Raw genomic sequence first — 23,942 nt, 5'->3', positions numbered from 1 at the left:
TGAATTGAAGGTTATTTGTTATTTAAGGTTGTGTCATTAGATTTTGGGTTGGGCGGGGTCGCGAGAAATTCTTGGGGAAAAAAACGCTGAAAATATTTGAATACCACTGCCCTCCAGTATATGTAAATACTCCAACAAAGTGTTCAAGCAAAGGTTAAAGTGTCAGTGGCTTTAAGTCCCTCTCTGATCCGGTTAGTTCCATGTGTAATTATGCGAGCATTCGGGGGCTTCACCCCACCAGGAACCAGTCAACACACCCACACAGACCTGGATTTGCCATCTCCTATTAACACAGTGTGCGCATCCCAAATGGCATCCTTTTCCCTATGTAGTGCATTAATATTGACCAGGGGCCGTAGGGCAGGGACAAAATAGTGCCCTGCTGTGTATATAGGGAATAGGGTGCCATTTGGGACACAAACAGACCCTAACACAGTAATCCAGCCCCTAGATCAGACAGCACCACAAACAGTCAGAAATAACAATCGTCTATGAAAATCTAAAGGTTAATACATTATCTAGCTTTCTCAGTCTATGAAAACTCAAAGGTTAATACCATACAGGGTGCTGCTGACATTATCTAGCTTTCAGTAATCTTATTGTAAATAGTTTAAGATTTCTCAGGTCAATTTTTGTCTCATGGAAATCTATTCCAGTAAACAATGTAGGTCTACAATCGCGTAAGATTCTAAAATAGTTTAAATATCCGACTATTAGATAGTTAATGTCAGTCCATTGGTCTGTGAGCAAAGTGGAGGAACAGTAGTTTTGGATAATGCATCTGCACCATAGTGAACTCAGTGTCCTTCCATTGTGACAATCTCACAGGTCTATACAGTGACCTAACGACTGTCTTCTTTACAGAAAAACCTCTTGTCGTGCCTCACCCCATGTGATTTTTGCCCCTTGGGATAATATATAGTTGCAATTGTTTTCTTGTTCGCTCATTTGTTTGTTATTTTTGTCTCAATAACCTTTTTCATGTTTTTTTGTTGGTAGATACCCAGACAAGTATACAAGTCTTCCTGGCATGACAAGTTAATAAAACAGAGTGTTGAATGACATCAACACTATGTACTGGGGTAAGGACTTGTTTGATTATTTTCACTTTTTAAAATCTTTATTTGACCTTCATTTCGGACCCAGTCATGCCACGTTATCGAAAACAAGTAAGCAAATCAAACCATGACATCATATAATTATCATTCAAATAAATTGGTCCATGATCTTTCCACTAGTTTACGGGTGGCACTCAAATTGGTTTAGTCGAGTGTATTTCCACAAGACTGTAAGCCACAGACAGACACACCTCACACAGACAAACCAAAGCTCCCAAAGGGAACGCTTAGTCCATGTTATTCACCTCTTAATAGAGGAGAGACGGATTGGCAAGCCTGTGGTTGCTTTCCAAATGCAGGCTTTGAAATTAGTCTAGCCTTCTTTGACCCTCTTTCCAGGTCAGTCATTTTGCTGTTGAGGAACTGGGTCAAATGTAATCAATTAAGGGTTAAATTTAAACAAACAGAATCTAACATGGCTGACTTTCATTCCAAAGATCATAAAATATAAAGTATCAGACTTGGGTTTCTACACTATGCCAGTTTAATGAATGCTTGACAAAGTGGAACTACCTTAGCCTGCATACACTGTACACTCCCTTTGGCAAATACGAACAAAGGTAACACTGGCATCTGTGTTTCTCCTCTGTTTTAGATATGGCGACCTCAGAAGACAGCGTTTGGATCACTGCAGAAGACAGCGTTTGGATCACTGCAGAAGACAGCGTTTGGATCACTGCAGAAGCAACACAGTACCGTTTATAAAGGATATTTAATAGCTGATGCAGTTAACAGACTGTTGTGACTGCAGAAAGACACTGATCTGCGGTCTTCTGATTGACAGGCAGACACAACCCCTTCATCTCAGCTTTCCAAAGCCTGTGTTTCACCTGAAAGGATACTCCCCAAACTGTGGACGACAAACAGATGTGATCATTTCGCTGCATTTATCAAGTTGCAAAGGCACCCCAGGACAGCAAACTGCTTTTATACATAATGTGCTGACAATGTAGTAGCACTTAAAGAAAAAAAATGTAAATGCCAGAAGAAAAGTGATGTTTTCCTCATGAGGTATGTATGTTGCAATGGAGTATAGTTAATATCACATACTGTACACCTGTATCATATTGTCTGTCTCTGTATTGGTGTAATATTGATAATTGTATAAAGTCCATCTCTGTTTCCTCACTGTCTTCAATAGGGCTTTTCTAACCGTGTGTATTTTTGCTGCTGTACCATTACCATGTTGAGGAATAGAGTGATGTCAAACACGAGGGCCAAAAGCAGTTGAGTGAAGCATGAAATGTGTTTATTTCAGTTAGAGATCAGCATTGGAAAAGGCAGTATCTGAGGAATGATTGCTATGCGTGTTGTGAGATACAGAGCATATGGAAGCCAGCCAGTCATTTGTTGTACATTACAAGCGATATTCAAGGAGACCCCACACTACAGTAGTAAACTCTGATGTTTGTCAGAAATACATACTTCGGGCTAAACTGAAGACATGTTTTAGACACGAGCATGAGTGGATAGATTTCAAACAACCACGACGTCGCCTTTCGCTTGTGCAGAGCGTCCAAGGGAATGAGAAGAAACTCAAGACTAACAGCCTTACCTGAAGAGAGTAGTTCTAGTCTCACAAGATTGTCATGTACTGTGTGTTTGAGACAGTCTGTCCTCCTTGTAGTGTTGCGTGTGTAAATTATTGCTTCATCATTTGTTTATTTTAAGAAACATGAGTCATGTGACCAAACCCTTTATAGCAGGGGTGTTAAACTCATTCCATGGAGGGCTGAGTGTCTGCAGGTTTTTGTTTTTTCCTTTCAATTAAGACCTACAGTAGACAACTAGGTGAAGGGGGGTCCTTACTAATTAGTGACCTTAATTCATTAATCAAATACGAGGGTGGAGCAAAAACCCGCAGACACATGGCCCTCTGTTGAATGAGTTTGACACATGCTTTAGAGTATCTTAGAGTAGAAATATTTATTTAGAAAATAAATGTGTACATTCCTGTGTAGAAACATTAGACTCTCTATCATACACGTCGAACATTCTGTGGGTATGTGTCTATTGGAATATCTAGCAGAGAGAAGAATAGCTGACTATATTGTATATGAGCTTGAATGAAGTTGGGGTCAAGAAGACAACACCATTTCACTATTCAGTTTTTGTCCCATACACACATTTGGTCCGACATCGTAGAGTATCTCAAGATTTGTATTATTCACTTCTCATAATTAAGTTTGATTCATTCATTATTTTTCTTTTTGTTTCAATATTTGGAATAGGCATTGTTTCATGTGGAGAACATGAAGCAATTTCAACCATGTGGCTTTAGTAATGAATGGTTGGGGAATGTGAAAAGGAAATATTTATTTACCTTTCATTAGCAAACCTAAATCACACATATGAAGAATAAAACAAACCGCTCCTAACCAAACAGTAAGGACTGAAGGAACAAATCAACAAACCCATATTACATTCAGTCTGAAAGCCAGAGGTAAAAACGTATTACAGTATTATCAAATATTATAATTAGAAATGAATGTGAATTTATGTGCAGTTACTAAAAAATATCCTTAGAGAAGAACCGCTCAAGTATAACTGCCTCACATGAGAAAACAGAGTTGCAACCTAGCCCATTTCTACCCCAACCTAGCCCATTTCTACCCCTCTCTTGTGCAAGTATTGTCCTATAATTACTACATGAAAATAAACAGCAAGTATTGGTTTGAGTGAAATGATCAACAAGCTGTTAAGACTGCAGAGACAAAATGTTGACTTCATTTTAAATCACAAAGACATAATATTAAACATCAACAATTTAATACTCAAAACTTATTTGGAGGCAGCTTTGAAACACTTCCTACTTTCAGCAAATTACCCTGTTAAAGTAGTTTTAATAAGGCCTCGTAGTTAAAGTAGTTTTAATAAGGCCTCGTAGTTAAAGTAGTTTTAATAAGGCCTCGTAGTTAAAGTAGTTTTAATAAGGCCTCGTAGTTAAAGTAGTTTTAATAAGGCCTCGCAGTTAAAGTAGTTTTAATAAGGCCTCGTAGTTAAAGTAGTTTTAATAAGGCCTCGTAGTTAAAGTAGTTTTAATAAGGCCTCGTAGTTAAAGTAGTTTTAATAAGGCCTCGTAGTTAAAGTAGCAGGAATATTAAAAGGAAAACATCCATATTTGCTCGAGAAACAAAACTAGATGTAATAATTAGTCACTGTCCGATTCCTCTGCATAGGTTCACTGCAAATTCCCCCGTACCCACCAAGAAATAATACATCAAGACAATTGAAAGCAGCCAAGACCAACAACATGAACAAAAGAAAAAAGACAATTAACAAAAAGTGGTTAATTTATGACTTGCCCCCAGTCAAAACATGGTACAGTAGGCTTGAATACCCACTGTGTTAGGTACAGTAGCTTAGTGCATTCTTCCCTTTGCTGTAGTGAGAGAAAGGCCCGTGGTTTAAGGCTTTAGCTCCAGGGTGAAGTTTCCCAGAGTACAGATTTAGGGTCAGCTTCCCGTCCCCCAATCCTAACCTTAACCTTTAGGTGGGGAAAATGCTAAACTGACCCACGATCAGCGACTAGGGGCAAATTCACCCAACACCCTTTACTTGAGAAGGGTCTTCAGCATGGCTGTGGCGTAGGTGGGGCGGGCCTGTTTTTTCTCAATGGCTCTCCGGAGGTACTGGATGCCCCCGCAGCGCTCCCAGATCTCCTCAAACTGCCGGGGCAGGATCTCAGCTCCCCTCTTCCTTGTCAAGCCTGTCTCCTCCAGGCTCAGCTCACACATCTCCATGTCATCTTTCCCTAGAGACACAGACCGCAAAAAAATAGAGCATCGTGCCTGTGAGGCAGTAAGACTATAAATCGTACAGATAAATGAGCGTGCACACGCACACACGAGAGAGAGAAGATCGCCTATACTATGAGTTCTGTTTCACTGACTGACCTGCCACCAGCAGGATGGGCTGCTTGTCCGGGTGCAGCTCCATCTGCCTTGCGATCCAGGGCCCATCAAAGTGGGCGTACCACCAGCCCTTCTTTTTGTTCTGTGGGTCCTTGTACTGGTCCCCGGGCCGGATGAAAGGGATGCGGAAGTAGCGCTGCTGCCTGTTCATGGCCACCTCATGTTGCCTGGCTGGGATGGGCGGGGCTGAGTTCGCCTGGGCTGTTGGGGGAGGGGCTAGTTAGACTAATGACGCTTGTTGATTGGAATGGGAAGGAACAATAGCCTAACCAATAGGGGTGGGGTAGAAACAGGAACCAATATGAATGGTAACAGGAACCAATAGGGATGCAGGGAGTGTGATGTTGCTGGAGCTAGGGAGGAGGGGTCAGCACTAGCAGTAGATCACAGAGCTACTGATCAAAGGGGGAGTAAATCAGAGCGACAAGCAGCATGTCAGGTGTTTGTTAAAGAGTTTGAATGCTCATATCAAAACATAAAGAGCATAGATTTGAATATTCTCTACAAAGTGGAGCGTAAATAAATGAGGGATAGTGATTGAAGGGGGTGGATGGGTGGGAGGCTCTATGGATAAAAGGACCAGAGAAAGACAGTGGTAGAGTAGCCCGCAACATATCCCAGATCCACAGTCACCAAACGAAATGGATCTCTCACTCCAACTTAGTAAAAGTAGAAGTACAACATTTTGTGACTGACTGTGAAGACGCTAACACGTCGGCACCCCAACCCCATGAAGGTATTATATTACCTAGAGACAAGGAACAGCAATGGCCGCCCACCCATTCCCAACACCTTTCAGAGTCCCTCCCTCGTTTTTGTTCAGAGAGAAAGCTGAAACCGAGAGTGACCGATATAATTTCTTTGTGGCATTTGTTCCAGTGACATACTTTATATACACTGCTCAAAAAAATAAAGGGAACACTAAAATAACACATCCTAGATCTGAATGAATGAAATACTATTATTAAATACTTTTTTCTTTACATAGTTGAATGTGCTGACAACAAAATCACACAAAAATTATCAATGGAAATCAAATTTATCAACCCATGGAGGTCTGGATTTGGAGTCACACTCAAAATGAAAGTGGAAAACCACACTACAGGCTGATCCAACTTTGATGTAATGTCCTTAAAACAAGTCAAAATGAGGCTTAGTAGTGTGTGTGGCCTCCACGTGCCTGTATGACCTCCCTACAACGCCTGGGTATGCTCCTGATGAGGTGGCGGATGGTCCCCTGAGGGATCTCCTCCCAGACCTGGACTAAAGCATCTGGCAACTCCTGGACAGTCTGTGGTGCAACGTGGCGTTGGTGGATGGAGCGAGACATGATGTCCCAGATGTGCTCAATTGGATTCAGGTCTGGGGAACGGGCGGGCCAGTCCATAGCATCAATGCCTTCCTCTTGCAGGAACTGCTGACACACTCCAGCCACATGAGGTCTAGCATTGTCTTGCATTAGGAGGAACCCAGGGCCAACCACACCAGCATATGGTCTCACAAGGGGTCTGAGGATCTCATCTTGGTACCTAATGGCAGTCAGGCTACCTCTGGCGAGCACATGGAGGGCTGTGCGGCCCCCCAAAGAAATTCCACCCCACACCATGACTGACCCACCGCCAAACCGGTCACGCTGGAGGATGTTGCAGGCAGCAGAACGTTCTCCAGACTGTCACATGTGCTCAGTGTGAACCTGCTTTCATCTGTGAAGAGCACAGGGCGCCAGTGGCGAATTTGCCAATCTTGGTGTTCTCTGGCAAATGCCAAACGTCCTGCACGGTGTTGGGCTGTAAGCACAACCCCCACCTGTGGACGTCGGGCCCTCATACCACCCTCATGGAGTCTGTTTCTGACCGTTTGAGCAGACACATGCACATTCGTGGCCTGCAATTTTTTTATGGAATATCTACATAGGCGTACAGAGGCCCATTTTCAATTATGTTAGCACAGCTGAAAACTATTGTGCTGATTAAAGAAGTGTTAAGGGAATTTTTATCAATGATGACTAATTATGTATACGTTTCAATCAGGACTGACTAGTCCAAATGCAGTACTCTCTTGAAATAAACGCTGTTACCTGACTTTTAAGACCGGGGCTCTGTCCATTCTTATAAAATTATAGGGTCTTACAAACCCTTTGAATGCATTGACAGAGTGTTTAATTTTGATTGGGAATTGAAACAGAGGAATTTAGAATTCCTTCAACAAGAAGCAATAAAACTGACCTTTAGTCTAGGTGTGTATCTGGAGCATAAGCATTTGTGGGTTCGATAACAGGCTCAAAATGTCCACAAACTTTCTTCTGAAACTCGTCAGTCTTATTCTTGTTCGGAGAAATGAAGGCTACTCCATGCGAGAAATTGCCAAGAAACTGAAGATCTCGTACAACGCTGTGTACTACTCCGTTCACAGAATAGCACAAACAGTTTCTAACCAGAATAGAAAGAGGAGTGGGAGGCCCCGGTGCACAACTGAGTAAGAGGACAAGTACATTAGAGTGTCAAGTTTGAGAAACAGATGCCTCGCAAGTCCTCAACTGGCAGCTTCATTAAATAGTATACACAAAACACCAGTCTCAACGTCAACAGTGAAGAGGCGACTCCGGGATGCTGGCCTTGTAGGCAGAGTTCCTCTGTCCAGTGTCTATGTTCTTTTGCCCATCTTAATCTTTTATTTTTATTGGCCAGTCTGAGATATGGCTTTTTCTTTGCAACTCTGCCTAGAAGGCAGGTTGACGTGTTATGCTGTCACACTCCCATAAACACGATGAGACGGAGACCCGCAGTGTCGCAAATGGCACCCTATTCTCTATGGGCCCCGGTCAAAAGTAGTGCACTATCTAACATACTGACTAGACCGGGCGCAACATAAGCATGTGGATTTTGTCCACCCACACCAGATGCGATCAGGACACACAGGTTGAAATATCAAAACGAACTCTGAACTATATTAATTTGGGGACAGACGAAAAGCATGAAACATTTATGACCATTTTGCTTACTAGCTTGCTGTTGCTAGCCAATTCATCCTGGGATATAAACATTGGGTTGTTATTATTACCAGAAACGCGCAAGGTCCTCTACTCTGACAATTAATCCACAGACAAAATGGTAAACAGGCCTCCCGAGTGGCACAGTGGTCTAAGGCGCACAATTGGCCCAGCTTCATTCGGGTTAGGGGAGGTTCTTGTCCCGTCGCGCACTAGCGACTCCTGTGTCGGGCCAAGCGCAATGCAAGCTGACACGATCCCCAGGTGAACAGTGTTTCCTCCGACACATTGATGTTGCTGGCTTCCGGGTCAAGCGGGCGTTGTGTCAAGAAGCAGTGCGCCTTCGACCTTCGCCTCTACCGAGTCCATACGGGATTTGCAGCAATGGGACAAGACTGTAACTACCAATTGGGGAGAAAAAGGGGTAAAGAAGAAAAAAAAGAGGAGTAAACAGAGTTTGTTTCTAGTAATCTCTTCTCCTTCAGGCTTCTTCTTTGGACTTTATATGGAGGTTGGCAACCAACTTTAAGGTGCATTACCACCACCAACTGGACTGGAGTGTGGACCTTAGTTCATCTTTCAATCACCCACGTTGGGTATATGCTCCTAAAAACCAATGAGGAAATGGCACGTGGGTATATTCTCCTAAAAACCAATGAGGAAATGGCACGTGGGTATATTCTCCTAAAAACCAATGAGGAGATGGGAGAGGGGAACTTGCAGCGCTTCAAGTGTCACAAATAGAACCAAGTTCTATTTTAGCGCCTGGCTACAGAGACGCTCGCTTACGCGCGCGAGAAGTGTGGATGCAATGAGTGAATAACATGCATGTGTACATTTATTTTACAACGCGAGCAGTGTGGTCAGCATGTGAGGAATAAGGTGTCATTTGGGATGCGGCCACACATCCATCCCAAACACAATTTAGACTGATTGGGAGCTAAAAGTGCTTAGGCATTGTCAGCGTAGCCACATCACATTTGCATCAGCATCAATAACACCAGCCATTTAGGCACTTTGAAATCTCTTTGTACACATCCTCATTCTCGATCAGCTTACGTTAGACGTTTGACTACACTGTGTCTCGTACAATATCCTACACCTTAATAATCTTCGAAGAATGCCAGGTGTACTTAGTTGACACACATAATCTTCAATTCAAGGTGCACTTACTGTAGTTGACACCCCCTTAATAATCTTCAAGGTGCACTTACTGTAGTTGACACCCCCTTAATAATCTTCAAGGTGCACTTACTGTAGTTGACACCCCCTTAATAATCTTCAAGGTGCACTTACTGTAATTGACACCCCCTTAATAATCTTCAAGGTGCACTTACTGTAGTTGACACCCCCTTAATAATCTTCAAGGTGCACTTACTGTAGTTGACACCCCCTTAATAATCTTCAAGGTGCACTTACTGTAGTTGACACTCCCTTAATAATCTTCAAGGTGCACTTACTGTAGTTGACACCCCCTTAATAATCTTCAAGGTGCACTTACTGTAGTTGACACTCCCTTAATAATCTTCAAGGTGCACACTTACTGTAGTTGACACCCCCCTTAATTATCTTCAAGGTGCACTTACTGTAATTGAAACCTTATTCTGTCCCAGGAATAAAATAACATGCAATCTAAAGAAGATTCCTTTTTTTTAGAAAGAAACCAGTTGCTCTATGATTCCTTACGCCATCACCAAGTTTGCATCCCAAATGGCACCCTATTTTCTATATAGTGCACTACTGTTGACCAGAGCCTTATGGGTCTTTGACCAGAGCCTTATGGGTCCTGGTAAAAAGTAGTGCACTACAAGGAAATAGGGATGCATCCCAAAACAGAAAGTAAACCCCTTCCACACACCCTCCGTTTCCCCATGGTTAATAGATGGGTTAGGGGCTGAGGTTAGTGATGCTGCTACATCGTGGAGAACCACTTACGTGCTTGTCTCACACGAGGTGCGAGATCTGAAAGTAAACATGCCAGGTTACACTTACAAACATCACATGCAGTATGACACAGGTATGAAACAAACAACATGCAAGACAAGATCATGGAATGACAAATGGATTTCCTATGAATACATTTTTGAGCCTATCACAACATCATAGATGTTAGGGGAAGAAGAAACCATTATATATAATGACAGAGTCATTACCACATCTTTACATGTGTTTACGGTAGCCAGGACTGGCCTAAATGGATGACACCATAGGCATGGAAGAACGGGGAGGGTCATTCCACTGTATATGGTCATTCACAAGCAAAATCATTAGATTGTAGGCTATATTATGCTAGGACCCTGAAAATATGAGCTCTCCTCAGCCTCTGGCTTGTTATTGTGTCAGAGAGCAGGTAGAGGTATAGCTGGTACTGTGCTGTGTATGCCCACTAAGTGAGAGGTGGGGGCTGGGCATAGCTACAGACCCTATAATTATACATGATGATTCTGTTTGTAATTCTATGGGGGCTGTGTATGTGGTCCAATCAGTAGTCTAACAGACTAAAATAAAGTGTGTCTGCACTCTGTCACACGGGGGAAAAATAGCTCTTTGTCGTCATGGTGACTGCTCATGGAAATGAAGCAGAACCAGGAGCAAGACAGCACAGGTTTCTATGGAGAACAATGAGAAGAGGTCAGGCTGGAGGAAGAGAGCAGCCACCACCAGGATGTGTCCCAAATGGCACCCTATTCACTAGTATCAGTACTATATTAGAATACTCAATAGGGGGCTAAAGCTAAAGCTAACCGAGACAGTCTCTTTGGGTCTGCCTCCTCTAGGGTATTGGGAGCAGAATAAAAATGGATGTTATTCGAATCAAGCCTATCAAATAATTGAAAAAGACACCTACAGTAATGTTGTACTGTATAACACTGTCTGAAATATCTCCTGTGGGTTGGGGTCCCTTACCATAGTCAGTGACTGATTTGGGGGCCCTCTGCTCTGTGACTCCGGGGTTGTTGCCACGCTTCTTGTTCTTTGACTTCCAAGCGTGGTAGACCTTCAGCCGGCGGTGGAACTCTTCTCGGCAGGCAGCCAGCAACTCAATGTCTGCAGGTTGAGAGAGAGAAAAAAAGAGAGAGAATGGGAGAGAGGGTAGAGAAAAAGAAAAGGAAGAGAGAGAAGAAAGGGAGGGAGAAATATGAGAGCATAGCAGGTACTGAAGTATACCAGAACACTAGAATCCCCATGGTCAGAGCTACACACAGACAGACGGACGGAGGGACTGCCAACAGACGGATTGACTGCCAACAGACGGACGGACGGAGGGAGGAACTGCCAAGAGACGGACGGACAGACTGCCAACAGACAGACGGACTGTCAACAGACGGACGGACGGAGGAACTGCCAACAGACGGACGGACTGCCAACAGACAGACGGACTGCCAACAGACGGACGGACGGCGGGACTTCCAACAGACGGACGGACGGCAGGACTGCCAACAGACGGGCGGATGGCCTGCCAACGGACGGACGTGCGGGCGGCCTGCCTGCCAACGGACGGGCGGGCGTACGGACTGCCAACGGATGGGCGGACTGCCAACGGATGTATGGAGGGGTGGACTGCCAACAGACGGAAGGGCGGATTGCCAACAGACAGACGGATGGACGGACTGCCAACAGACAGACGGAGGGACGGACTGCCAACAGACAGACGAACGGCCGGACTGCCAACAGACAGACGGACGGCCGGACAGACTGCCAACAGACAGACGGACGGCCGGACAGACTACCAACAGACAGACGGACGGCCAACAGACAGACTGCCAACAGACAGACGGACGGACGGACTGCCAACGAACAGAAGGACGGACTGCCAACAGACAGACGGACTGCCAACAGACAGACGGACGGACTGCCAACAGACAGACGGACGGACGGACTGCCAACAGACAGACGGACGGACTGCCAACAGACAGACGGACGGACTGCCAACAGACGGACGGACGGACTGCCAACAGACAGACGGACGGACTGCCAACAGACAGACGGACGGACTGCCAAAAGACAGACGGACGGACTGCCAAAAGACAGATGGACGGACTGCCAAAAGACAGACGGACGGACTGCCAACAGACAGACGGGCGGACAACAGACAGACGGAAGGGCGGACTGCCAACAGTAGACGGACGGACAGACTGCTAACAGACAGACGGATGGACGGACTGCCAACAGACAGATGGACGGACTGCCAACAGACAGACGGACGGACTGCCAAAAGACAGACGGACGGACTGCCAAAAGACAGATGGACGGACTGCCAAAAGACAGACGGACGGACTGCCAACAGACAGACGGGCGGACAACACAGACGGAAGGGCGGACTGCCAACAGTAGACGGATGGACAGACTGCTAACAGACAGACGGATGGACGGACTGCCAACAGACAGATGGACGGACTGCCAACAGACAGACGGGCGGACAACAGTCAGGCGGACGGACAACAGACAGGCGGACGGACAACAGACAGACGGGCGGACTGCCAACAGACAGACAGACGGACGGACTGCCAACAGACAGATGGACGGAGGACTACCAACAGAAAGAAGTCTGAGACATACTACTCAAAGATTTTCATTACTTTAATAACAATTTAAAAGTCATAAAAGAAGAAAGACGAGACAGCATTATGAGTTTCATTGTCAATCTATGTCTTCATGAAATTCTAAAACAATTGCTGCTAGGATTAAAATGCATTTAAGTTGTCAATCAGCATACTGGCTGAAGTCCCGGAGTGAAATATGGTGTGAAATTAGATGGTTAATACCTGCTAAGTGCCTTGCTAAAGTTGAGTGCACAAATATGGCTTCCTATCCTCCAGATAAATGAGTCATTTCACTGTCAAAATGTCTTCCTGCAATGTGCATACTACTTAACATCAGCATGCCTGATTGTTTCGAAGGAAAACTGAGATGTTTTACTTTCAATACAGATGGGTCTGCAGCCCCAGATACCTATTGTTGGGCATATTTGACACATACGACACAGAGCTTGGGGAGCTGCCAATCAGTCTACGTCCCAAATTAAACCCTATTCCCTACATAGTGCACTACGTTTGAACACTGGTACCATACTGTTCTACCAAATGATAGAAGAATTTGATCAACATGTAAAACGAAGTGATCAAATAATAAGGTGGGTATTAATAAATAAACATAGAGCAAGTAAAAGCTGTAAAATCATAGCTCACTTTTAACCCTAAGCAAAACAGTCTCAGAGAACTGACAGTTCAATATTACATGAGGTTCGTTAAGAGCAATATCACAGCAAAATGTCAGAGTCAAGTTTCTTAATGATTTTCAACCACATGTTTGGCATGGCTGACTTTCTTACCACAGGATGTGTTGATGGCGTCCCTCAGCTCGGCGTATTTCCACTTGCTGAGCTCGTACTTCTTGGTGCCAGCAGCAGCAGCTTTGGTAGCCTGAACCTGTGGGCCTCTGGCAACACAGACACATCCAGGACAGTGGGGTTACAACCAGCACAGTGGGGTTACAACCAGGACAGTGGGGTTACAATCAGCACAGTGGGGTTACAACCAGCACAGTGGGGTTACAACCAAAACAAGAGCAGTATACAGTGGCGGCTCCGGGGTGAAGTTTTCCCTGGGTACAGATCTAGGTGGTCACTAGCTGGCACAGTCACAAAGCCGTTAAACCCAACCACACTGCACACCCTAATGCCTAACACTAACTTTAAGTTAGGATAACAAAAGTATGTTTTTTAGACAATAAAGACAATTTTGATTTTGCAGCTGGCCTATCTAGCAAAAACTACTCAGTTCTGCCTCCATGGCAAGATTCATGACAATAAACGTCAAACTGCAACTATTAGTGGGAAAAACGCTAAACTGACTTAAGATCACTGTCTAGGGGAAATTTCACCCTTCTCCACAGTAGAGCAAAATTGACACGATCCACAAGGAAAGAGATTTCAAAGGTCATCATTTGGGAGCAGGCTGATAAGGGGGATAATGTGGAGTTGGTCAGCTGCACTGTACCAGAGAAATTCAACCCCACAGCAGTAACACAGCCTATTCAAAACCCAACTCCTATTTGGAGCTGGAACGGTGCATAGGAGCAGGTTTCTGTAGCGTGAGGCAGCTTGTTGGTCATGGAACTGGTCCAGTGCTGCATTATTTGGACCGGCCATTGTAAGGGAGGGTTTCCCGGACAAAGATTAAAGACTTAACCTCTCTCCAGGAAACTGGTCCTATGTGTACTTCTCTCCAGCTGTTTGTTGCTGGTCTGTTCTGCCGTCACCTCCTCCACAGTGCTGCTGACTGCTGACAGGGCTGATTAAGTCCCGGCTGGGATTTGCCACTTTTAGAACACTGACTCTCTGGATCTGAGGCTGGAGTTAGGGGGCGGACCCTGGGCCACCTGAGGCCATCTACGCCATAATCCTATTGACTGACTGAGCAATTGAGCCTCTCCACCCAGGGGAGCTGGCCTCGCACACTTGGAGCAGTTGGTGGCTATTCCAGGGACCCCTGAAGCACGCTGTTCCATTAACCTAGGGCTAGAGGGCCGGTCACCTTCTGCCACCACTTCCTGTGGCCGGTGGCCATGTGTCGCTATGAGGAGTAGAGGCAGGCGGCTTGAGCCAATTAGTACACAGACAAAGTGACAGTAGTGCTTACTGGGTGTGGCCTCCGGGTCAAACGTCACTCATTCAGTCATTCTGATGGCGCGAGGCTGGCCCCATGGCATCAGCTAACAGGGATCCAATAAATAACAGCTGCTCTACTACAGTGTGATACTAGTGGCCAGGAATCAGGACAAGGCTGATTTATATGTGTGACTAACTATAATAGTTAGAACCAACATATGACACGGTCCCGTTGTAGACTGAGTCACGCCATTATTTACTTACCGCTATTTGAAATAAAAGCTAGCTAAAAGTAAGTTATTGTTTGAGATCTAACAACTTAAAAAGATTTGAAAAGCAATCATTCATTTGCATGATGGCGAGCCCCAACCCATTGTGTAGGAATTCTCAACAATGATTAATGGTTAATTGTGTGGAATTATGCAGAATTACCCCTAATTAAGGCGATGAATCCCTATTAAGACGATTAGTATTTATTCACACATCATATACTTCTGTTGATCATGCCGTTTCTATCCATTGAGGTTAAAGTGATTGTGAAGATTTTTTGAGATGTCAATCATGGAACTTAAAGTAAGGATCTCTACCCACCTAGACAGAAGCTCAGACATTTCCTTGGCCATTTCCTCCCTAAAAGGACATGATGAGCCCAGCACAATAACAGTTAGAACCACGGAGAACTTTCAATACCATCCAACTGTCACACGTGTACAATGATTGCAGTTCTAAGATGGCACACAGAGGAAGACGACGTGTAGAGAGAGAACGCTTATGCTTTACAGGTGGCATGACACACAGAGGCTGATCTGTCAGTGTGTGTGTGTGTGTGTGTGTGTGTGTGTGTGTGTGTGTGTGTGTGTGTGTAATCGTGTCTGTGTAGTGTGTGTGTGATCTTTTCAGCATGAGGCTGTAAAAACAGCCCAGAACTCCTTCGTGCTGTTCTGAGAAGGACGATGTTACATAATTACAAGAGCTTCTCTTCCTGATTGGGACACTCAGGTGATGCACACTGAGACAACGTGCACATTCTAATATCTACACTCTGCCTAGATCCTCTGGAACTGTCCTTCATAGTGATTTCTTATTACCTGACGAGAGAGCACATTTCCGAGAAATTGATCAAGGGCTTAAAAAAAAAAGTTAAATGGACCATACGGCAAATCCATTAGGACCCTTTAAAACACCCCTTCAGAGAGTGTCATACAGGTGAGTGCACAGCAGAATGTATCTGATTCACAATGTGACACATCCATTAGGACCCTTTAAAACACCCCTTCAGAGAGTGTCATACAGGTGAGTGCACAGCAGAATGTATCTGATTCACAATGTGACACATCCATTAGGACCCTTTAAAACACCCCTTCAGAGAGTGTCATACAGGTGAGTGCACAGCAGAATGTATCTGATTCACAATGTGACACATCCATTAGGACCCTTCAAAACACCACTTCAGAGAGTGTCATACAGGTGAGTGCACAGCAGAATGTATCTGATTCACAATGTGACACATCCATTAGGACCCTTTAAAACACCCCTTCAGAGAGTGTCATACAGGTGAGTGCACAGCAGAATGTATCTGATTCACAATATGACACATCCATTAGGACCCTTCAAAACACCCCTTCAGAGAGTGTCATACAGGTGAGTGCACAGCAGAATGTATCTGATTCACAATATGACACATCCATTAGGACCCTTCAAAACACCCCTTCAGAGAGTGTCATACAGGTGAGTGCACAGCAGAATGTATCTGATTCACAATGTGACACATCCATTAGGACCCTTTAAAACACCCCTTCAGAGAGTGTCATACAGGTGAGTGCACAGCAGAATGTATCTGATTCACAATATGACACATCCATTAGGACCCTTCAAAACACCCCTTCAGAGAGTGTCATACAGGTGAGTGCACAGCAGAATGTATCTGATTCACAATGTGACACATCCATTAGGACCCTTTAAAACACCCCTTCAGAGAGTGTCATACAGGTGAGTGCACAGCAGAATGTATCTGATTCACAATATGACACATCCATTAAACACACAGGCTGTGGAGAGCTGAGGTCTAGTTACCAGATGCTAGTTTCGGTGCTACTGCGTACAGCAGAATGATTAGTAATATCAAGATAATGGCCAGCGCAGTCAGCTTAGCCGTTGCATTTCCACAATGCATTCTTTTCAGCCTCAATTTAAAAAAAACAAAACAAATAAAAGCATGCATCAAAAAGGATATAAAGTGTGATATTCTATGTGTACCACTACTGAATAAAATAAAGTGCCAGAGTGCTGAAGGTGTGTTTAAACATAGTGAAGGAGGTGTTTAAAAGTAACCTACATGGACATGCTCTTGAGCTTTTGAGATCCACCAGCTCCACTGCAACAAGAGAATGGTGAGGATTACAAAGGAGCTCTGACACTGTACACAATACAGGAGCCAATCAGGAACTGGAAGAAAAGGTCATTCCCTTTCCTCTCTTACTTTGATTGGTTAAAGGATAGATCATTCCTCTCTGACATTAATTAGAAAATAAAGGAAAATGATTGACATTCAAAGTGATTCAGTCATGTCTGATAATCTAATTCTGAGGTCAAATTCCTTGTACATGTAAATAAAGGTGATTCTGATTCGGAAGTTGAATTGTGAGATTGTTTAAATATCAGAATTATCCTATCATCCATCGATCAATGGCTGTGCTTGCTTGATAGAGTTAAGGTTGGTTGGTTGACTTAAAAGATTGCTACAGTATGCAGTGCAGTTATGGTTCAGTGGTCAGGGGGTGGTCAGGTTTAGGTTGGACTGGGGAGTTTAAAGGGTTGAATCTTGGTGTCTTACGTAGCTCTCTCTGGGGAGGATGGACCACCTGAGGTGCCGTTACTGGGAGAAGAGAAGAAGAGAAGAGATTGGTTACGCGGGCCGACTGACGCGCAGAGATTAAAAATATATTTCCATTTCTCCAAAATCTACATCAAGCCCCATCTCTGCTTTACATCAGAGGGGTAGAGACAGTATGTTAGTGAGCTATTACCTGCGCAGGCCTGCGTCATTCTGGGTGTCCTCTGGGATGAGTTCAGCCTCGCTCTGGGCGATCCTCATGGCCAGCTCCCTGTCGCGCCTCTCCTGCTCCAGGATGTTTTGACGCGCCGCCGCCTCCTCCCGCTCAGCCTCCAGCTGAACATCCATCTCTGCCTGCAGAGAGAGGGCATGTTTGAATATATGCGCGCGCGCACACACACACACGCGCACGCACACACAAATCCGTACATCACAGACAATCCCAATACCACCAAGTGAGTGGTTCTTTACTCCTTGTAATAAGGGATGCCGGGCAGCTGGGGGTTTGGACGGACCCAGTAATATGATTGGATTGTCCTGCCTGCACCATGTCCACTCATAAGTCATTCATAAGTCATTCATAAGTCATTCTCTTCCCAGCCTCAGCCAGACTCATGAAGGGTACCAGAAACAGGGAAAAGCTGTCAGATCAAAAGCATTGAGATATAACATAGGCCTAACATTTTCCAGTGCTCTCAAAATAGCAGCCCATCCCTGCAGGTTCGGTGTGTCTCCAGGTTCAGAAAATTGGGTGATACTCCGTTTGGCACCTTCTTCAGTCCCTTTGACAGCTTCCTCACACTCACACTCTCTTTGGGCCACCCACAGTAACACAAAGGACAAGAATAGGAGAAATACAAGCACCTGTGTGTCTCTCTGTTTCCCGCTCTCTCTCTAAGCCCAACATTCTCTCTCTGTCGGTCTTTGTCGGTCTCGCAATTTAAATTCAAGGGTCTTTATTGGCATGGTTTACATTGCCAAAGCAAGTTAAATGGATAAACAAAGTGAACAGTAAATATTACACCCATACAAGTTCCCAAAGAATAAAGACATTTCAAATTACATATATCTTTATACAGTGTTGTAATGATATGCAAATAGTTAAAGTACAAAAGGGAAAATAAATAAACAAATATGGGTTGTATTTACAATGGTGTTTGTTCTTCACTGGTTGCCCTTTTCTTGTGGCAACAGGTCACAAATCCTGCTGCTGTGATAGCACACTGTGGTATTTCACTCAGTGCCACCCACACTGTGGTATTTCACCCAGTGGTATTTCACCCAGTTCATCAAAATTCTATTTGTTTCATTGTGGGTCTGTGTAATCTGAGGGAAATATGTATTTTTAATATAGTCATACATTGGGCAGGAGGTTAGGAAGTGCAGCTCAGTTTCCACCTAATTTTGTGAGCAGCGTGCACATAGTCTGTCTTCTCCTGAGAGCCAGGTCTGCCTACGGCGGCCTTTCTCAATAGCAAGGCTATGCTCACTGAGTCTGTACATAGTCAAAGTTTTCCTTAATTTTGTGTCAGTCACAGTGGTCAGGTATTCCGCCAATGTGTACTCTCTGTTAAGGGCCGAATATCATTCTAGTTTGCTCTGTTTTTTTGTAAATTCTTTCTAATGTGTCAAGTAATTATCTTTTTGTTTTCTCATGATTTGGTTGGGTCTAATTGTGTTGCTGTCCTTTGTGTTTGTTACCAGAGCCCCAGGACCAGCTTGCTTAGGGGACTCTTCTCCAGGTTCATCTCTCTGTAGGTGATGGCTTGTTATGGAAGGCTTGGGAATCGCTTCCTTTTCGGTGGTTGTAGAATTTAACGTCTATTTTCTGGATCTCTGTCTTTGTGTGTGTGTGTGTGTCTCTTTCTCTCCATCTGTGTGTGTGTCTCTCTCTCTCTCTCTCTCTCTCTCTCCGTGTCTCTCTCAATTAAATTAAATGAAATTCAATAGCCTTTATTGCCATGGTAAGTTAAATGACTTACTTTGTCAAAATACATATAACAACAATGGTGGGACCAACAGCAATAAGACACCAATAATAATAGTAGTAGTGGAAATGGTGTCACCATTAACAGCAACAACAACATTAATGAGAATAACAATAGATGAAAGCAATGGGCAGTCTCCACATGACTGAGAAGACACATGACACGGTATGAAAGCCAAAACGAAACGGGAAATATTATTGACATTACACTGCACTTTTTCACTGGCTGTCACTCGGGTTGTGGCAGGGGGACATTTTGGGAAAGAAAGATTATCTTAGGTCTGAGTATTTGTCACAGTGTAATAGGAAATGCAGTTCTGTCTCTCTGAGTTAGCACAGCCTGTCCTATCAGATTTTCGGAGTGCTGTCCAGCGGCCCTATCAGGATGGTTTGGGTTAGTGAACTGAGCCTTAGAACCAGTTGACTGAGGGGACTCTTCTCTTGTTTCATCTCTTGACATCAAGTGTTACGTGTTACGAAATGTTTTGGTTTTAGATGGTTGTAAACTTTGATGGCCCTTTTTCCTATTCGATTAAGGAGGGGGTATTACCCCAAATCTTTCTTTGCACTTGCAATACAGTCTTGCAAAACTTTGCATGCGGTATTTCGATTGGATGTTTGTCCCATTTGGTAAATTCATTATTTCATACAAATTAGGTAATTCATTATTTCATACATTTTGAGCCAGATTCTAAGTTCCTTTTAATGTCATAGAATGCTCTTCATGCTTTGTCTCTCAGCTCGTTCACAGCCATGTGTTACTGATATTTAGTCCTAGATACAGTGCCTTGCGAAAGTATTCGGCCCCCTTGAACTTTGCGACCTTTTGCCACATTTCAGGCTTCAAACATAAAGATATAAAACTGTATTTTTTTTGTGAAGAATCAACAACAAGTGGGACACAATCATGAAGTGGAATGACATTTATTGGATATGCCCTTTATGTTTGAAGCCTGAAATGTGTCAAAAGGTCGCAAAGTTCAAGGGGGCCGAATACTTTCGCAAGGCACTGTACCTGTCGTTTTTCAAGTGTTCTATTAAAACGGTGTCCAAAAATAATTCATATTTGTGATCCTGATTTCCAGACCTCTTTTGGAATAACATTATACAGTGGGGCAAAAACGTATTTAGTCAGCCACCAATTGTGCAAGTTCTCCCACTTAAAAAAAACATCATAGGTACACTTCAACTATGACAGACAAAATGAGAAAAAAAATCCAGAAAATCACATTGTAGGATTTTTTTATGAATTTATTTGCAAATTATGGTGGAAAATAAGTATTTGGTCACCTACAAACAAGCAAGATTTCTGTCTCTCACAGACCTGTAGCTTCTTCTTTAAGAGGCTCCTCTGTCCTCCACTCGTTACCTGTATTAATGGCACCTGTTTGAACTTGTTATCAGTATAAAAGACACCTGTCCACAACCTCAAACAGTCACACTCCAAACTCCACTATGGCCAAGACCAAAGAGCTGTCAAAGGACACCAGAAACACAATTGTAGACCTGCACCAGGCTGGGAAGACTGAATCTGCAATAGGTAAGCAGCTTGGTTTGAAGAAATCAACTGTGGGAGCAATTATTAGGAAATAGAAGACATACAAGACCACTGATAATCTCCCTCGATCTGGGGCTCCACACAAGATCTCACCCCGTGGGGTCAAAATGATCACAAGAACGGTGAGCAAAAATCCCAGAACCACACGGGGGGATCTAGTGAATGACCTGCAGAGAGCTGGGACCAAAGTAACAAAGCCTACCATCAGTAACACACTACGCCGCCAGGGACTCAAATCCTGCAGTGCCAGACGTGTCCCCCTGCTTAAGCCAGTACATGTCCAGGCCCGTCTGAAGTTTGCTAGAGAGCATTTGGATGATCCAGAAGAAGATTGGGAGAATGTCATATGGTCAGATGAAACCGAAATATAACTTTTTGGTAAAAACTCAACTCGTCGTGTTTGGAGGACAAAGAATGCTGAGTTGCATCCAAAGAACACCATACCTACTGTGAAGCATGGGGGTGGAAACATCATGCTTTGGTGCTGTTTTTCTGCAAAGGGACCAGGAAGACTGATCCGTGTAAAGGAAAGAATGAATGGGGCCTTCCTCTTCTACAGCGCTGCCGGAGTCTCCCGCCTGTTTAGCGCTGCCAGAGCCTTCCGCCTCTACAGCGCTGCCGGAGTCTCCCGCCTGTCCAGAGCTGCCAGTCTGCAAGGAGCTGCCAGTCTGCAAGGAGCTGCCAGAGCTGCCAGTCTGCAGGATGCCGCCAGAGCTGCCAGTCTGCAAGGAGCCGCCAGAGCTGCCAGTCTGCAAGAAGCCACCAGAGCTGCCAGTCTGCATGGAGCAGCCAGAGACGCAAGTCTGCATGGAGCAGCCAGAGACGCAAGTCTGCATGGAGCAGCCAGAGCCGCCAGTCACCATGGAGCAGCCAGAGCCGCCAGTCAGCATGGAGCAGCCAGAGACGCTAGTCAGCATGGAGCAGCCAGAGCCGCCAGTCAGCATGGAGCAGCCAGTCAGCATGGAGCAGCCAGAGCAGCCAGTCAGCATGGAGCAGCCAGAGCAGCCAGTTAGCATGGAGCAGCCAGAGCAGCCAGTCAGCATGGAGCAGCCAGAGCTGCCAGTCAGCCAGGATCTGCCAGAACTGCCAGTCAGCCAGGATCTGCCAGAACTGCCAGCCAGCCAGGATTTGCCAGAGCCAACTACCTGCCTGATCTTCCTCTCAGTGCTGAGCTTCCTCTCAGTGCTGAGCTACCCCTCAGTCCCGAGCTACCCTTCAGTCCCGAGCTACCCCTCAGTCCCGAGCTACCCCTCAGTCCCGAGCTACCCCTCTGTCCCGAGCTACCGCTCAGTCCCGAGCTGCCCCTCAGTCCCGAGCTGCCCCTCAGTCCAGTGGGGCCCTTGGTGAGGACTACTAGGCCAAGGTCGGCGGCGAGGGTCGCCTATCTAAGGACGCGGGGCAAAGGGACTAAGACTTTGTTCGAGTGGGGTCCACGTCCCGCGCCGGAGCCGCCACCGTGGACAGACGCCCACCCGGGTTTAGTTGTGCGGTCGGGAGTCCGCACCTTAGGGGGGGGGGGGGGGGTTCTGTCACGCCCTGGTCTTAGTATTTTGTGTTTTGGTCAGGCCAGGGTGTGACATGGGTTTATTTATGTGGTGTGTTTTGTCTTGGGGTTTTCGTAGGTATTGGGATTGTGGCTTAGTGGGGTGTTCTAGCTTAGTCTATGGCTGTCTGGAGTGGTTCTCAATCAGAGGCAGGTGTTTAACGTTGTCTCTGATTGGGAACCATATTTAGGCAGCCATATTCTTTGAGTGTTTCTCACGTTATTGTTTTTTGTTAGTTTATTCATGTATAGTTTTCTTTATTAAAGAATCATGAATAACCACCACGCTACATTTTGGTCCGCCTCTCCTTCACCTAAAGAAAACCGTTACAAAAATACCAGCAACAGTGTGTGAAAACCTTGTGAAGACTTACAGAAAACGATTGACCTCTGTCATTGCCAACAAAGGGTATATAACAAAGTATTGAGATACACTTTTGTTATTGACCAAATACTTATTTTCCACCATAATTTGCAAATAAATTCATTAAAAATCCTACAATGTGATTTACTGGATTTTTTTATTTATTTTGTCTGTCATAGTTGAAGTGTACCTATGATGAAGATTACAGGCCTCTCTCATCTTTTTAAGTGGGAGAACTTGCACAATTGGTGGCTGACTAAATACTTTTTTGCCCCAATGTATTCGTTTTCTTTAGGTTAACTGTCAGAGCACAGATCGGTTAGAACCAGTGCTGCTGCTGTAATCGCTCCTTAGTTGGAGACAGCAGCACCAGGTCATCTGCGTACAGCAGTCTCTCTGTGTGTGTGTGCGTGCCTCTCATACAGATGTGGAGAAGGAGACTGTGTGAGACAGGGCCTGATTAGACACCTTACACATGCACTAATGAGCCTTTCTCCTGCCTGTGGGTCACTCAGCGAGCGTTCGCCGTAGTCTGCTGGAGCTGGCCACCATCCAGGGGCTCGATTGAAAAAGCAGTCTACTAACACCTCAGAGTTAGGGAACAAGCAGTCTACTAACACCTCAGAGTCAGGGAACAAGCAGTCTACTAACACCTCAGAGTCAGGGAACAAGCAGTCTACTAACACTTCAGAGTTAGGGAACAAGCAGTCTACTAACACCTCAGAGTCAGGGAACAAGCAGTCTACTAACATCTCAGAGTCAGGGAACAAGCAGTCTACTAACACCTCAGAGTCAGGGAACAAGCAGACTACTAACACCTCAGAGTTAGGGAACAAGCAGTCTACTAACACCTCAGAGTCAGGGAACAAGCAGTCTACTAACACCTCAGAGTCAGGGAACAAGCAGTCTACTAACACCTCAGAGTCAGAGAACAAGCAGTCTACTAACACCTCAGAGTTAGGGAACAAGCAGCCTACTAACACCTCAGAGTCAGGGAACAAGCAGTCTACTAACACCTCAGAGTCA

At 44.9% G+C, this 23,942-nt stretch overlaps 2 protein-coding genes across 8 annotated transcripts in view; one reads left to right on the top strand and one right to left on the bottom strand.

Annotated features, from left to right (window-relative positions):
- LOC110529191 (interphotoreceptor matrix proteoglycan 1-like) overlaps positions 1 to 4,372 on the top strand; it is a 38,233-nt gene extending 33,861 nt beyond the window's left edge. The window contains exons 16-17 of the mRNA XM_036984868.1: positions 1,000 to 1,082; positions 1,714 to 4,372. Of these exons, the coding sequence (XP_036840763.1) occupies positions 1,000 to 1,042 (43 nt within the window). The 3' untranslated portion in view covers positions 1,043 to 1,082; positions 1,714 to 4,372. The remainder of the gene's footprint in view (positions 1 to 999; positions 1,083 to 1,713) is intronic.
- LOC110529476 (unconventional myosin-VI) overlaps positions 2,351 to 23,942 on the bottom strand; it is a 130,476-nt gene continuing 108,884 nt past the window's right edge. For 3 of the 7 annotated variants that reach the window (XM_036984870.1, XM_036984869.1, XM_036984875.1), the window contains 9 exons: positions 17,658 to 17,818; positions 17,465 to 17,506; positions 16,967 to 17,005; positions 15,223 to 15,261; positions 13,354 to 13,460; positions 10,929 to 11,069; positions 9,957 to 9,983; positions 5,015 to 5,233; positions 2,351 to 4,872 (listed from right to left, as the gene is read on the bottom strand). In XM_036984870.1, the coding sequence (XP_036840765.1) occupies positions 4,673 to 4,872; positions 5,015 to 5,233; positions 9,957 to 9,983; positions 10,929 to 11,069; positions 13,354 to 13,460; positions 15,223 to 15,261; positions 16,967 to 17,005; positions 17,465 to 17,506; positions 17,658 to 17,818 (975 nt within the window). In that variant the 3' untranslated portion in view covers positions 2,351 to 4,672. The remainder of the gene's footprint in view (positions 4,873 to 5,014; positions 5,234 to 9,956; positions 9,984 to 10,928; positions 11,070 to 13,353; positions 13,461 to 15,222; positions 15,262 to 16,966; positions 17,006 to 17,464; positions 17,507 to 17,657; positions 17,819 to 23,942) is intronic. The other 4 variants (XM_036984872.1, XM_036984871.1, XM_036984874.1 and 1 more) reach the window with 4 other exon arrangements.

The sequence above is a fragment of the Oncorhynchus mykiss genome, chromosome 8 (genome assembly GCF_013265735.2).
Source record: "Oncorhynchus mykiss isolate Arlee chromosome 8, USDA_OmykA_1.1, whole genome shotgun sequence".
Classification (NCBI taxonomy): domain Eukaryota; kingdom Metazoa; phylum Chordata; class Actinopteri; order Salmoniformes; family Salmonidae; genus Oncorhynchus; species Oncorhynchus mykiss.
This window is presented reverse-complemented; position numbering and strand designations above follow the sequence as displayed.